The sequence below is a fragment of the Molossus molossus genome, unplaced genomic scaffold (assembly GCF_014108415.1).
Source record: "Molossus molossus isolate mMolMol1 unplaced genomic scaffold, mMolMol1.p scaffold_m16_p_13, whole genome shotgun sequence".
NCBI classification, from domain to species: domain Eukaryota; kingdom Metazoa; phylum Chordata; class Mammalia; order Chiroptera; family Molossidae; genus Molossus; species Molossus molossus.
This window is the reverse complement of record NW_023425348.1, coordinates 19,149,319-19,163,628: the sequence shown is the minus strand read 5'-3', so window position 1 is coordinate 19,163,628 and position 14,310 is coordinate 19,149,319. Positions and strand designations below refer to the sequence as shown.

Here is a 14,310-nt window from a genome sequence, read left to right as displayed (position 1 = left end):
CATCACATGTAAAAAGGAAACTTCCTTTAAAAAAAAAAAAAGAAGGGCACTCAACACAACTCCCTATATCACAAAATGACAGTTAAAGGAATCATACATATGCCACTAACAACAATAAGAATATTGATATTAATTCTCTCATAAGGCTGTCTGATTCTGAGACCATTAATATATGAGCCTTGCTCTTTTAAATATAAATGGTATTTTTAAATTGACAGAATACAGAAAACTTAAAATTCACATTAAGAATATACATGCAATGTTGATTTATGCTTATTGACAATACTAGTTAATGGTTGAAAAAGAAAATAACTGGACATCATCTTTCCAATTCCAAACTTTTCAGATAAAGTATGTGCATAAAATCATGCCAGCTTTCACAGAAAATCAAATTGAAAGTTGGAGCACTTCCAAGATGTAAAAATGTATTAATTGCATCAAAAAATCATTAACCCATAAATGAAGGTCAATAAATATTCTTCCTAACTGTGCAGAGATGAATACATTAAGCCATACCATCAGCAGACTACACTGCCAAATATTAAGGTTACTTAAAATCTTTATAATTCCACAAATTCATGGTGAATAGAACCTCCAAAATTCAAGAATTAAAATGTACAAAAATAAATACCACTCTGACACTCAAGGGACATCTTCACTTTAAGGCCTTTATGACAAATCTGAATCTTTATTGTTCTGAAATAAATGTTATAAACATAACTCAAAACAAAAACTTCAATATTCAGTCTCAGAAGAGGTGTGGCACAAGGCCCATCACATGTAACAAGAAAACTTCCTTTAAAAAAAAGAAAAAAAAAGTACTATGAGAAGTCTTTCACATGAATAAAACTGCACCCTTTGGAGTTTTTTTTCCTCATCTCATTAGCTTGTATACACGTAGGAATCAAAAGGTTTGCATTTTCTTCACAATAGTTCTTGCTATGATGTTTGACGGACTTTTTGCCACTCAACAAATTCATCAAGAAGAACAGGCCCTAGAAATAAAGAAACAATTTTTGTTAGAATTTAGTGAACGCAACTCTCTATAAAGCAAACAAGAAACTGACCGTCCCTTTTTCAAGTGTTTTGCTTCCAGACTGACTCTTCTACTTAATGGCACTGTCTGAGCTTCTTTTATGATATAAGGAATTTTTTTCAAAACGGGTATCTGTAGAAACTTCCTTCTCAAGGTTTAAGTGTTCATGAACTCTCCAATAACTAAATCCATGTTAACCTGTCCCTTTCTCCAAGTGCCAAAGAATTGGCCATTTAACTATTTTACAAAATCTGAAAAGTGTTAAATGTATTTCTATGTTTCACCAAGAAGTATGTAAGCTTGACAAAGGGGTAACCATCTTAGAAACTTATACGGTTCCAGTAACAACAGGCCCTAGTATAAATCTCAACACAAACTGAGTGCCTAATAAATAGCTGATCTAAGAACTATTCTAAAAAGACATTTTTATAATGCAGGGGATTCAAATTCATTTACCTACAGAAGCCAGCCAGACAGGCAATTTAAACAAGCTCACCGTTTACTCTTTTTAAATGTAGGAAAATTCATTGCCACAAAGAAATATTATTGCCCTATTTTTCTTAAAACACACAACCCTGTGGTAGTCTCTATTTTTCTCTTGCTTTCGATAGACCATAAGATAAATAGCAAACAAGCACAATAATACATGGCAACTGAAAAACAACCTAGTTGCTGGCATACCAGCTAACTGGAAAACCAGTCCAACATAAGCCACTACTTGGCTCCAGCCAGTAATTCCTATGAAAGAATATAGGTAGTTTTGTCAGGTTTCAGAAAAAAAAAAAAAAACGATTGAGTTAGTATTACAAGCTTTTTCTATTATGGCTAACATTTTATTTTCCTATTTTTTTTTTAAATCATGACTGTACTTTTCTTCCATAGAAAAATGCCAGGAAATTCCAGATTTCAGGTTATACTACAAAGCTACTATAATCAAAACAGCCTCGTACTGTCACAAGAACAGGCAGATAAATCAATGGAACAGAATAGAGAACCCAGAAATGGACCCAAGACAATATGTTCGATTAATCTTTGAAAAAAATGGCAAGAACATACATTGGAGTGAAGACAGACTCTTTAATAAACAGTGTTGGGAAAACTGGAGAGCTACATACAAAAAATGATAAACTCAAAATGAATAAAAGACTTAAATGTGACTCATGAATCCATAAAAATCCTAGAAGAAAATGTAGGCAACAAAATCTCAGACATTATACGCAGCAGAATTTTCACTGATACATCACCTAAAGCAACAGAAACAAAGGAGAAAATGAACACATGGGACTACATCAAACTCAAAAGCTTCTGTACAGCAAAAGAAACCACCACCAAAATTGAAAGGGAACCCACTCTATGGGAGAGCATAATTTCCAATGATACATCAGATAAGGGATTAATTTCCAATATATAGAGAGTATTCATACAGCTCAACAAAAGGAAGAAAAGAACCCAATTAAAAAATGGACAGAGGACCTAAATAGACACCTCTCCAAACAGGACATACAAATGGCTAAGAGACATATAAAGAAATGCTCAATGTCACTAATCATCAGAGAGGTGCAAATTAAAACAACAATGAGCCCTGGCCAGTTTGGCTCAGCGGTTGAGCGTTGGCCTGCGGACCAGAGAGACTTGGGTTCAGTTCCCGCTAAGGGCACGTACCACAAAAAAAAAACAATAATGAGGTATCACCTCACACCTGTCAGAATGGCTGCCATAAACAAATCATCAAACAAGTGTTGGCGAGGTTGTGGAGAAAAGGGACTCTAATACACTGCTGGTGGGAATGCAGACTGGTGCAGCCACTATGGAAAACAATATGGTGTTACCTCAAAAAATTAAAATTTGAATTGCCATTTGACCCAGTGATCCCACTTCTAGGAATATACCCTAAGAAGCCTGAAACAGCAATCAGAAAGAATATATGTACCCCCATGTTCATAGCAGCACTATTTACAATAGCTACGATCTGGAAACAGCCCAAATGCCCATCAGTAGATGAATGGATAAAAAAGTTGTGGTACATATACACAATGGAGTACTATGCAGCTATAAGAAAGAAAGATCTCTTATCCTTTGAGACAACATGGAGGGACCTGGAGAGTATTATCCTAAGTGAAATAAGCCAAGCAGAGAAAGATAAATATCACATGATCTCACTTATTTGTGGAATATAACGAACATTAACAGTCTGAGAAACGGGGTAGTCCCATAGATGTGGAAGTGGGGTACTGGTTGACTATCCCCAGAAAAGGGGGTGGGGCGGGGGAGATAAACCACAGAACTTATATGCATGTATGCATGAACAATAAACATGGACAACAAAGCTGGGGACGGGGAAGGGGGGGGGTATTTGTGGCAGGGGGAGAAACATTATAACAAAAATAAATTTAAAAAAAATGCCAGGAAATACAGAAATGAAGCAGAATTTTAGCACTAAACATATACAGAAATTGTAATTTAAATTAAGCATTATAATACTGTTACTGAGGAATAAAAAATATTTCATTCATCAGCAGAGATTTAATAATATTGCTCAATTTAAGTCCTCTGCTTACCTTCTCCACCTGCCTTCTCCACACTTCCCACGTGATTAAATAATAAGTTACTGTTAAAAAGTTCAAATCCTGGGCTACAAAATGCATATTCTCATTTAATAGTTCAAACTTTTTTATTTTTATAGGAAAACATTATACTTACAAGCACCATCTTCATCATAGTTACTAAGATCGGCATGGACAGTTCTGCTGAATTCTAATACATTGTACCACTGATCTTTGTTCATAACACGATACTTTGACTGCTGTAGAAAATGATATAAATATTTGGATTATAGAACCACCATTATTAATTAGAGCTTGACTTCAGTAAATCTAGTTATAGTATATTTTTAAAGTTGGTTTTCCTAAAACATTTATTTCTCTTTTAAACTGTGTTTTTAAGAGAACCCATGGGGGTCTTTACATGTTAATGTCACCAATTTATTTTTTTCTTATTTTTCTTTCATTTTTGAAAACTAACCAGTACTTTAGGGAACTCATGAATTTTTACCTATGTATATACTTATATACCCACAAATGAGATCAAGGTATACAATATTTATGTCCAGTAAATTTCCTTGTGCTGCTTTTCCCAGTAATTAATTTCTTTGCATGAGATTTACTGTTTAGCCACATTCTGAAATTGGTATCTTTGAAACAGTGGAAAGACTATAGGCATGGGTTCAAATCCCACTTCTGCCACTTAATTGAGTAACCTTAGGAAAGTTATTTAACAACAGAACCCACCTCCTCATTTGCTAATGGGGATAAAAATGTAATTCAAAATGATGTTATAAAGATTTAAAAAGAGCAATGGCCAGTGTGGCTGAGTTGGTTAGAATATCTGGTACAACAAAAGGTCAAGGCACATGCCCAGGCTGTGGGTTCCATCCCTGGTCGGGGCAGGTGAGAGAGGCAACTGATCATGTTTTTCTCTCTCTCTCTCTTCCTCTCTAAAAAATTAAAAAAAAAAAAAAAAAGATTTAAAAGATAGTATACCAAGTACCCGTCACTAGATAATAAGTGTCTGAAAATATTTAGTGCTCTCAGTTCCCTTTAGAGGTGAATATTTTTATAGTATTCAGTTATATTTATTTTTGACAAAACAAGTAATAAGACAAAGATTGATAACATCCATCAAAAACATCTACTTTATTAGGCTTAATGATTTAAGTGTGCCCAGCCGGTGTGGCTCAATGGTTGAGTGTCAACCCATGCACCAAGAGGTTGCCGGTTTGATTCCCAGTCAGGGCACATGCCCAAGTGGTGGGCCCAATTTCCAGTGGGGGGCACGCAGGAGGTGGCCAATCGATGTTCTCTCTCATCAATGTTTCTATCTCTCTCTCCCTCTCCCTTCCTCTCTCTCTAAAATAAATAAATTAAAAAAAAAATGTAAGTGTGCACAAGACCTATTCACATAAAACCTTCTCATACCATTCATTGTCTCTTACCACAATCTTTAAATAGAACTACTCTGGGGAACTTGCTATGATAAACAATCAGCTGGAGAATCTGTAATTCAAGGAATGGTGAGAACTATACCAGAAAAACCCAACAAAAAACCCTGAAGTTAAAAAGGCCACAAACAAAAACCAAAGAAAGCAATGGAAAAAGCAAACAGATTCGCCCTGGCCAGTTTGGCTCAGCAATTAGAGCGTCGGCCTGCACTCCAGAGAGACCCGGGTTCGGTTCCCACCAAGGGCATGTACCTCGGTTGTAGTTTGTCCTCGGCCTTGGTTGGGTTGTACGGGTGGCAACCACTCGATGTGTCCCTTTCATGTTGATGTTTCTCTCTCTCCCCCTCCCACTCTATCTGAACAAAAAAATGAAAAAATGTCCTCTTGTGAGAATAAAAAAGAATCAGTTTCTTCTTAAAACCACTGCCTATATAGTAGGTGGTGTGATAAACCTTTTAAAATAAAACTTTCTGCGTAAACTCAGCATTCATGTTTAGTAATCAGTGAATTTAAGTACACCATTATGGCCACCCTCATATTTGTGAACATCAAATAATAAAAGTTCTATTACTATTATTGATTCTTATGTGCATTTCAGTCTAAGACATGTAACAGAAAGAAACTTGATTTATGCACTAACATCCTTTTCTCCTGCCAAACACCCAAGAAACTACTTTTGTATGAAGACTGTGCTAAAATTATTTCTTGAAGGTTTCTTTTTAAATGGAGACTGGTGGTGGGGGATTAAAATAACTATGTATAGAATAAATTACTAAATATGAACTTGTGTCTAAAAATGAAAGCAGGTGTGTATACATTTTAACAAAAATTTTCTACCAAAGCAGATTTTTTTTAAAGTGTAGTATTAAAAATCTACTTGCTTTTCCTCAATTTGAGTTTTACTCTCAATCAGATTAAATTTTAAAATAATATTTTCAAAATAAAAAAGGATACATACCTCCAGGTACTGGTAAAATACTGAAAACAGTGGCCAAGTCCTTCCAAGCAGAAGAGCTAACATAGATTTAGCAGTATCAATATCAAGGCTTCTTTGATCTTTATCCTAAAATATAAGTAAAACAATTTTCCTAAGTATAGCTTCAAGATTAAAAAAATATTAAAATTACAAAACATGGACATTCCACCTACCCTTGCAAAATCAAAGGCATATCTGTAGATATTCTTAAATGAAGAAATATCATTCAATTGTGAGCGCAAAAAGTCAAATTTGTTCTGTAACTTTTCTGTGCAGTCACACCTTAAATTTAAAAAAATCAAACAGGTTATATAATAAAGAAAAATTAAATAAAAACACCTTTAGAAGGTCTAAAAGAATGCATCAAGAAAAAAAGTGAGAGCAATATGAAGTTTTTAAATTAGGTTTAAAATTCTCTGATTCAAAGTTTAGCATAACAAACAAACCTGTTGCCTTGTATCTACTAATGCAATAAATAAGAAAAAACAACAACAAAAAACAAACCCTGGAAACCAATGAAAGTTCACTCCAGTGACTTTTAAAAAAGGTAAAATAAAAAAACTAAAATAAAATTACAAATGTTTCTTAAAAAGAGATGTATTAAAATGTTATTTTACCACAAAGAAGTTAGCAAATGGCAAAACAAATTAAATTAATCAGGCCTCTGTCACATATTTCATTGGAAAGTTCTTAGGCACCAATTTGGTGAGAGAGTTAGCCACGAGTGTTTTTAAGAGATTAAGATTCTCCATTGAGGAAATTAAGACATTAAATTAGTGGTTCAGTAATAACTTCAGATTCCTAAATTTTTAGTGAACAAAAAATTGAGGAAAATCAGTGGCAGCCCCTGACTTCAAATAAAGTACATATATATACAAAAGAATGCAAATAAGTTATACATCTTATTTCTAAAGACATTTCATATAAGCAGCTAAATAAATAGAATGCTCAGAAGTCTTCACTGACTTTGACTCTCACGGGTTGATATATTCCACTACTTAGCAAGAAGCAAGGCTATCCAGACAAAGCCTTTCACAATAGGCCCAAATCTTCTCACATCTCCTGCCAGGTCCCAATATCTTCACTGTGCTCTAGTTATATTTTTCACTTACCATTGCCAAATGTCACAACTATGCTTTACTACACTTTATTTTCCTCTACTTCAAATGCTGTTCCAACATTTTCACTAAATATTATTCATCAAAACCTCACTCACATTTTGCTTTTTCAGAGAGACCATCTGACTTCCTTCAATTACTTAGTTGTGCCATCTACTGTGACTCAGTTATATCACTCAAAAGTGAATTTTAGTTCCCATCACATAATATAGACACTCAGCATTCTCTGATTTAACTAAAGACTTTCAGTATTCTAAATCAATAATGTGATGAATGGTAACTTATAATTTTATTAAGGCATAAATATTTTGAATACATTTCTAATGTTGCTTAAATCTTGCATTCTTAGAATAAGCCAAATTTGGTTGTGTTACCAGTTAATACAATGCTGAATTTTTTTTTTTTTTTTTTTTTTGCTATGTTCGTAAGTGAGACTGGCTTATAAATTTCATTCTATCACATTCTCCTTGCTAGTTTTGGTAACAAGCTTATAATATAAGCCTCAGAAAAATAAAATGAATATTATTACCCTTTTTTTTCTGTTTTCTGAAGAAGTTTACTGAACACTGGAAATAGCATTTGTTCAAACTCAGGTGAAAAACCACCTGGGCCTTTTCAGGGAGAGAAGAAAAGACTTTTAATCACTAAATCAGCATTTAAAAAAATTTTTTTTAATTGATTTTAGAGAAGAGAAGAGGGAGAGAGAGAAACAACGATGAGAGAGAACATGGACTGGTTGCCTCTTGCATGTCCCCACTGGGGATTTGGCCCACAACCAGGGCATGTGCCCTGACCAGGAATCAAACCAGTGACCTCTTGGTCTACAATCAACCACTGAGCAACACCAACTGGGCATAAATCAGCATTTTTAATGGTTATAGGACCATTCAGATTTTCTATTTCTTTTTCAGTCACTTTTGGTCATTTATCTAGTTTTCTGATAACTGGTTTATTTCACACAATCTTATTTAAATATGTTGATTAAAATTATAATAATTTCTAATATACATTATAATACAGTTTTGCCTTTTCTTTGATTTTCTTAACTGCCTTGCCAGAATTGCCTTTTTTTTTGTGTTTTGTTAATCCTCACCCTAGGATATTTTTTCCATTGATTTTTAGAAAGGATAGAAGGGAGGTAGGGAGGGGGGAAGGGAGAGAGAAAGAAACATTGATGTGAATGAGACACATCAATTGATTTCCTCCCACAGGTGCCCTGACCGAGTCTGAGGATGGAACCTACAACCCAGGTAGGTGCCTCTGACCAGGAATTGAGCCTGAGACCCTTTGGTGCACAGGCTGACACCCTAACCACTGAGCCGCACTGGCCAGAGCCAGAATTTCTTAATTCTCTCAATGCTAGCTTTGTTTTTTTTCTTCCATTTTTTGTTCAGGTAGAGTGGGAGGGGGAGGGAGAGAGAGAGAGAGAGAAACATCGCGACGTGAAAGGGACACATCGAGTGGCTGCTACCTGCACAACCAACCAGGGCCAGGGACAAACTGCAACCAAGGTACGCACCCTTAGCGGGAACCGAACCCGGGTCTCTCTGGACCGCAGGTTGACGCTCTAACCGCTGAGCCAAACCGGCTAGGGCTGTTTTCTATTTTACTAATGTCTTGACATCTTTTCATCCCTTTTGCCTCTTTCTTTGGGTTGATCCTTTTTCTAACTTCTTAAATTACTTATCAGCTCAATGGGCTTCAGGTATTTTTCTCTTTTAAGGTTACAGATATCCCTCTAAGTAAAAATTTAGCTTCAGCCACAGTTTTGATAAGTATCATTGCTTTGATTACTCACTAGTAAATGATGCCTCGCTGAGTGATTTCAGAATAGTATAAAAGTCTTACTAGAATGGGTTTAAGAGAGGAACTGGAGAAACTAAATATAGACAAATGCTTTCAAAGAGTTTGGTCCTAAATGGGGACAGAGAAAAGAACTAAAGTGGGACTGGGGGAAAGTTTTTTTATTTTTATTTATTTTAAATAGATAAAATAACTTGTTTCCAGGAAGATAAAGTATATGTACTGTTCCCTCTCCTAGAAATTCAACTAAAAGCCCCAGACATTATATATAAAACAAGCCTAAGAAGATTTTTGAGGAACAATACACTACTGAATTCCCTGGGTTTTCTTTCTATCTTATCTATCCCAGATTTGGAGCTAAAGCAGTCAGCAAACCAATAATACCAGTAGGGCAGACAAAAAAAATAACTACCAAAAACACCAAAAAAACCTGCTTTCCCTCTAGACAAAAGCAAGCCGCCTAACAAGGCAGAAAACTTTTAGGAAAAACAACAACTCATTCTTTTTCAGTCAAACACCATAAGAAAAAGTGTGGCTCAAGTACCAACAATGCCAGCAAAGACTGAATGGGGACCTGAATGGTCCACCCTCTCAACTCTTGCAGTGGCAATAGAAACCACATGGGGAACATGAACTTTTATACTCATCAGGTAGTAAGGAGTAGCCAATCCTCCTCTTCCCTTGGGTAGTGTCAAAGGAGGACGACTTGTGAAGACTCAGGGCTTTCACCATCACTGCAGGAACAAGGCCACCACCCTAGTAGTGTTAGTGGAAACTTCATGGGGAACAAGAAGGTATCAGTGGAGGTCTAGTGGGGATCTAGAACTCTCATGCTGCCAAGAGTAATGAGGAAGGACCTCCCTCCTCAGATGTCAATGAATGAAGAGTAGGGAACTTCAACTTCTACCTGCACCTGAAAGTAATGGGGCAGTGGCCCTCACTTTTCCTGCCAAAGTGTGTTAGAGGAAGCTAGCTAAAACAGAAGGTTTAAATAAGATCCAGAGTTTTATTAGTATAATACTCAAAATTTCCAGATTCCAATAAAAATATAAAAATGCATCAATAAACAATTTTGAACGCAATAAAACAATGAAGATAGAAAGTCTCAGCAAAGAAATAGAAGGCCTAAGAAAAGAATATAACAAGGAAGAACCAATGGAAATGTTGAATTATAAAATACAAGACAGACTTAAGCCTTTACATTAAAAGTAAGTAGCCTAAATATTACAATTACAAGACAGAGATGGACAGAGTACACTGAATAAAAACACAAATGCACAGAAATACAAAGACCCAACTATATGCTATCTAGAAAAAAGAAAGTACTTCAAACACAATATAGGCAGATTGAAAGTAAAAGAATGGAAAATGACATATTGTGGAAACAATCAAAGGAAGAGAGTGACTATATTAGTATCAGCTAATGGAGAGTTCAAAACAAAAAATTATCAGAACAAAGAGGAATATTACATAATGATTAAAGAAAGGTTAAGCCCTGCCAGTGTGGCTCAGTTGGTAGGAACATGGTCCCCTATACCAAAAGGTGGCAGGTACCCAAGTTGCAGGTTCCATCTCTGGTCAGGGCACATGTGCAAGGTGGCTGACCTTTGTTTCTCTTTCTCTCTCTTTCTCCTCCACCCTTCCTCTCTCTAAAAATAATCAATTAAATAATTTTTTAAATAAATAAAAAAGGTTGATCAAGAAGACATAACAATCCTAAACATGTATGCACCAAACAAGAGTTTTAAAATGTGAAGCAATAACTTTTAAAATTAAAGAATAAACAAATCCACAATTATAGAGACTTCAATACCCCTCCTCTCAGCAATTGATAGAGTAACTAGACAGAACATCAGCAAACATACAGAAGAGTTCGGCAATACCATCAACCGAAGGATCTAATTGACAATAACAGAACACTCTATAACAACAAAATACATATTCTTTTCTCTCTCTCTCTCTTTTTAAATCCTCACCCGAGGATATTTTCCCACTTATCTTCAGATAAAGTGGGAGGGACAGAGGAAGAGAGGGTAAGAAAAGGGGGAGTGGGGTGGGGAGAGAAACATTGATGTGAAAGAGACACAAGATTGGTTGCCTCCTGTATGACACTGACTAGGGCCGGGGACCGAACCACAACCAGTATGTGCCTTTGACTGGAACCAAACCCGAGAGTCTTTGGTCCGCTGGCTGACATTCTAACTGCTGAACAAAAGCAGCCAGGGCAAAGTAGACTTTCTTTTCAAGTGCCTCAGAACATAAGCCAAGATAGACTATATCCAGAGATGTAAAGCAAACATTAACAGATATGAAAGAACTGAATCGCACAAACTGTGTTCTCTGATTGCAATGAAACCAAACGACAAATAACATAAAGATAACAGCAAAATATCCAAACACTTAAAAACTGAAAGCAAGCAGGAGAAAGTAAATAATCAGGAGTAGAAACTGATGAAATTGAGAACCAGAAGAACAAGGGAGAAAATTCAATGAAATAAAGAATTGATTTTTTGGGAAAAGATTAATATAATCTAGCAAGAATGACAAAGAAAAAAAAGAATACAAAAGTTACCAACAAGAATAAAACAAAGAATATCATTATAGACTTGCAGATATCACAGATACCAAAACAATATAAATTTGACAACTTAGATTAAATGGACTAATTCCTTAAAAAACAAAACTACCACATTTGAGTAGCACTATAATTACTAAAGGAACTTAATTAGAAATTTTAAAACTTCTAATAAGGAAATCTTCAAATGGTTTCAACAGAGAATTCTACCAATCTTTAAAAACCAATTATAAGCAATCTCTTTCAGAAAAACAAAATATAAAAAATATAATGTAAGAAAAAATTCCCCAATTCATTTTATAAAGACAGTATTACCCTGATGTCAAAACCAAAGGCAGTATTAAAAAAAGAAAGAAATCATCACAAGAAAAAAACCGTGGAACTATGTAAGGTGATGGATGTTAACTAGACTTACTGTGGTAATCATTTTGCAATATATATAAATGTTGAATAATTATGGTGTATGCCTGAAACTGATATAATGTTATATGTCAATAATATCTAAACAAGTAAATAAAAATAAAAAAATTACAGACCAATATTCCTCATGAATCTTTAATAACATGTCATCAAATAGAATTCAGCTATATAAAAAATTATACACCATGAAAAAGTGAGATTTATTCCAGGTATGCAAGACTGATTCAATATTCAGATATCAATGTAACCACATTAACAAGACAAAAACAAAAACAAACAAACAAACAAAAACTACATTAAGATTTTATATTAAAAAAAAGCATTTAAAATATTTACTATACATTCATGTTAAAAGTCACAGAAAAATATAAATAGAAGATAACTCCCTCAACTTGATAAAGAACATCTACAAACAAAGCTATAGCTAACATACTTAACAGTAATATACTGTTTTCTCTCTCAGATGGGGAGCTGGAAAGGATGTCCACTCTCACCACACTACTCAACATAATGGTAGAAGTTCTAGATAATCCAACATGTGAAAGAAAGAAAATAAAAGACATACAGACCAAAAATAAATACATAAATAAAAGTCACTATTTCTCTCTCTTATGTCATAACCATATAACATGATTATGTAGAAAATCTGGGGAATGCACGTACGTACACACACACACACACACACACACACACCCTTAGAAAAATGAGTTCAAAAAGGTCACAGATTACAAAATATACAAAAATCAATTTTGTACTTCTATATAATAGTAATAAACATGTGAACACTAAAACTGAAACATGTAAATGCTGAAATTACAATGGCTCAAAATACAAATAAAATATTTAGATGTAATTCTAAGAAAACATACACAGAATTTAAATGCTCTAAACTACACAAGCCTGATAAAAGAAATCAAACATCTAAAAAAATTGAACCATATCTATCTTCTATGTATTGGAAGACTCAAATAGTAAAGATGTCAATTCTCCCCAAATTCATATGCAGTTTAATCAAAATCTTGGTAAGAGTTTTTTATAGATATAAAGCCGGAATAGAAATAGCAATAACAATTTTGGAAAAAAAAAAAAAAAAAATGAATCAGTATAAGTCATTTCAAGATTTAGTATACAAAATAATATACAACAAGGAAAAGACAGTCTCCACAATAAATGCTGGGAAAAGTGAACAGACACATGCAAAAAATAAATAAAATAGAGTAAGACTGAACCACTTTCTTACACTATACAGAAATAAAATCAAAATGGTGCATGATTTCAATGTAAGACCTAAAAAACCATTGAACTCCTAGAAGAAAACATAGGCAGTCAACTCTGATATTGGTCTTAGCAATATATATATATACGTTTTTTTTATGTCTCTCTGGGCAAGGACGACAAAAGCAAAACTAAACAAATGAGATTATATCTAACTAAGAAGAAGTTTATACACAGCAAAAGAAACCATCAACAAAACAAAAGACAACCTACTGAATGGCAGAAAATATTTCAAATTCCATATCGGATAAGGGGTTCATGTCCAAAATATATGAAGAACTAAACTCATATAACTCAACATAAAAAAAATCCAACTCAAAAACAGACAGAGGACCTGAATAAACATTTTTCCAAAGACATACAGATAGCCAACAGACATTTAAAAAGATGTTCAACATCACTAATTATCAAGGAAATGCAAATCAAAACCACAATGGAATATCACCTCATACCTACAGAATGACTACTATCAAAATGCTAACATGTGCAGAGAATCTGAACAGACACTTCTCCCAAGAAGACATAAATGGCCAACAGATATATAAAAAAAATACTCGACTTCACTAGCTATTAGAAAAATGCAAATCAAAACTACAATGAGATACTACCTCAAACCTACTAGAATGGATATTACCAACAAGACATGTAATAAGAATTGGAGAGGTTGTAGAGAAAACGGAACCACCATTCATTCCTGGTGGAAATGTAAACTAGTATAGCCACCATGGAAGACAGTATGAAGGCTTCTCAAAAAATTCAGAATACAGCTACCATATAACCCAGCAACCCCTCTTCTGGACACCTACCTGAAAAATTTGAAAACATTTATTTGTAAAAATATATGTATCCCTATGTTCACTGAAGCATTATTCAGTGGCCAAAACATGGAAATAACCTTAGTGTCCCTCAATAGATGACTGGATAAAAAATATGTGATACTTGTATACAATGGAATACTACTCAGCCATAAGAAAAGATAAAATACTGCCATTTACAACATGAATGGATCTTGAGAATATCATGCTAAGTGAAATACGTCAGATGAATAAGTCAAGAACCCTATGATTCCACCTATATGTGGAATATAAATTTGAAAGCAATAAATAAACA

At 34.4% G+C, this 14,310-nt stretch overlaps 1 protein-coding gene across 6 annotated transcripts in view; it reads right to left on the bottom strand.

Moving 5' to 3' along the window:
- Nucleotides 1-238: 238 nt before the first annotated feature.
- The window catches only part of DCUN1D5 (defective in cullin neddylation 1 domain containing 5), a 28,428-nt gene continuing 14,356 nt past the window's right edge, over nt 239-14,310 (bottom strand). For 2 of the 6 annotated variants that reach the window (XM_036260055.1, XM_036260056.1), the window contains 4 exons: nt 6,183-6,291; nt 5,992-6,096; nt 3,737-3,839; nt 243-995 (listed from right to left, as the gene is read on the bottom strand). In XM_036260055.1, coding sequence (XP_036115948.1) covers nt 940-995; nt 3,737-3,839; nt 5,992-6,096; nt 6,183-6,291 — 373 coding nt within the window. In that variant the 3' untranslated portion in view covers nt 243-939. Of the gene's footprint in view, nt 996-3,736; nt 3,840-5,991; nt 6,097-6,182; nt 6,292-7,656; nt 7,739-14,310 lie in introns of all 6 variants that reach the window. The other 4 variants (XM_036260058.1, XM_036260059.1, XM_036260054.1 and 1 more) reach the window with 4 other exon arrangements.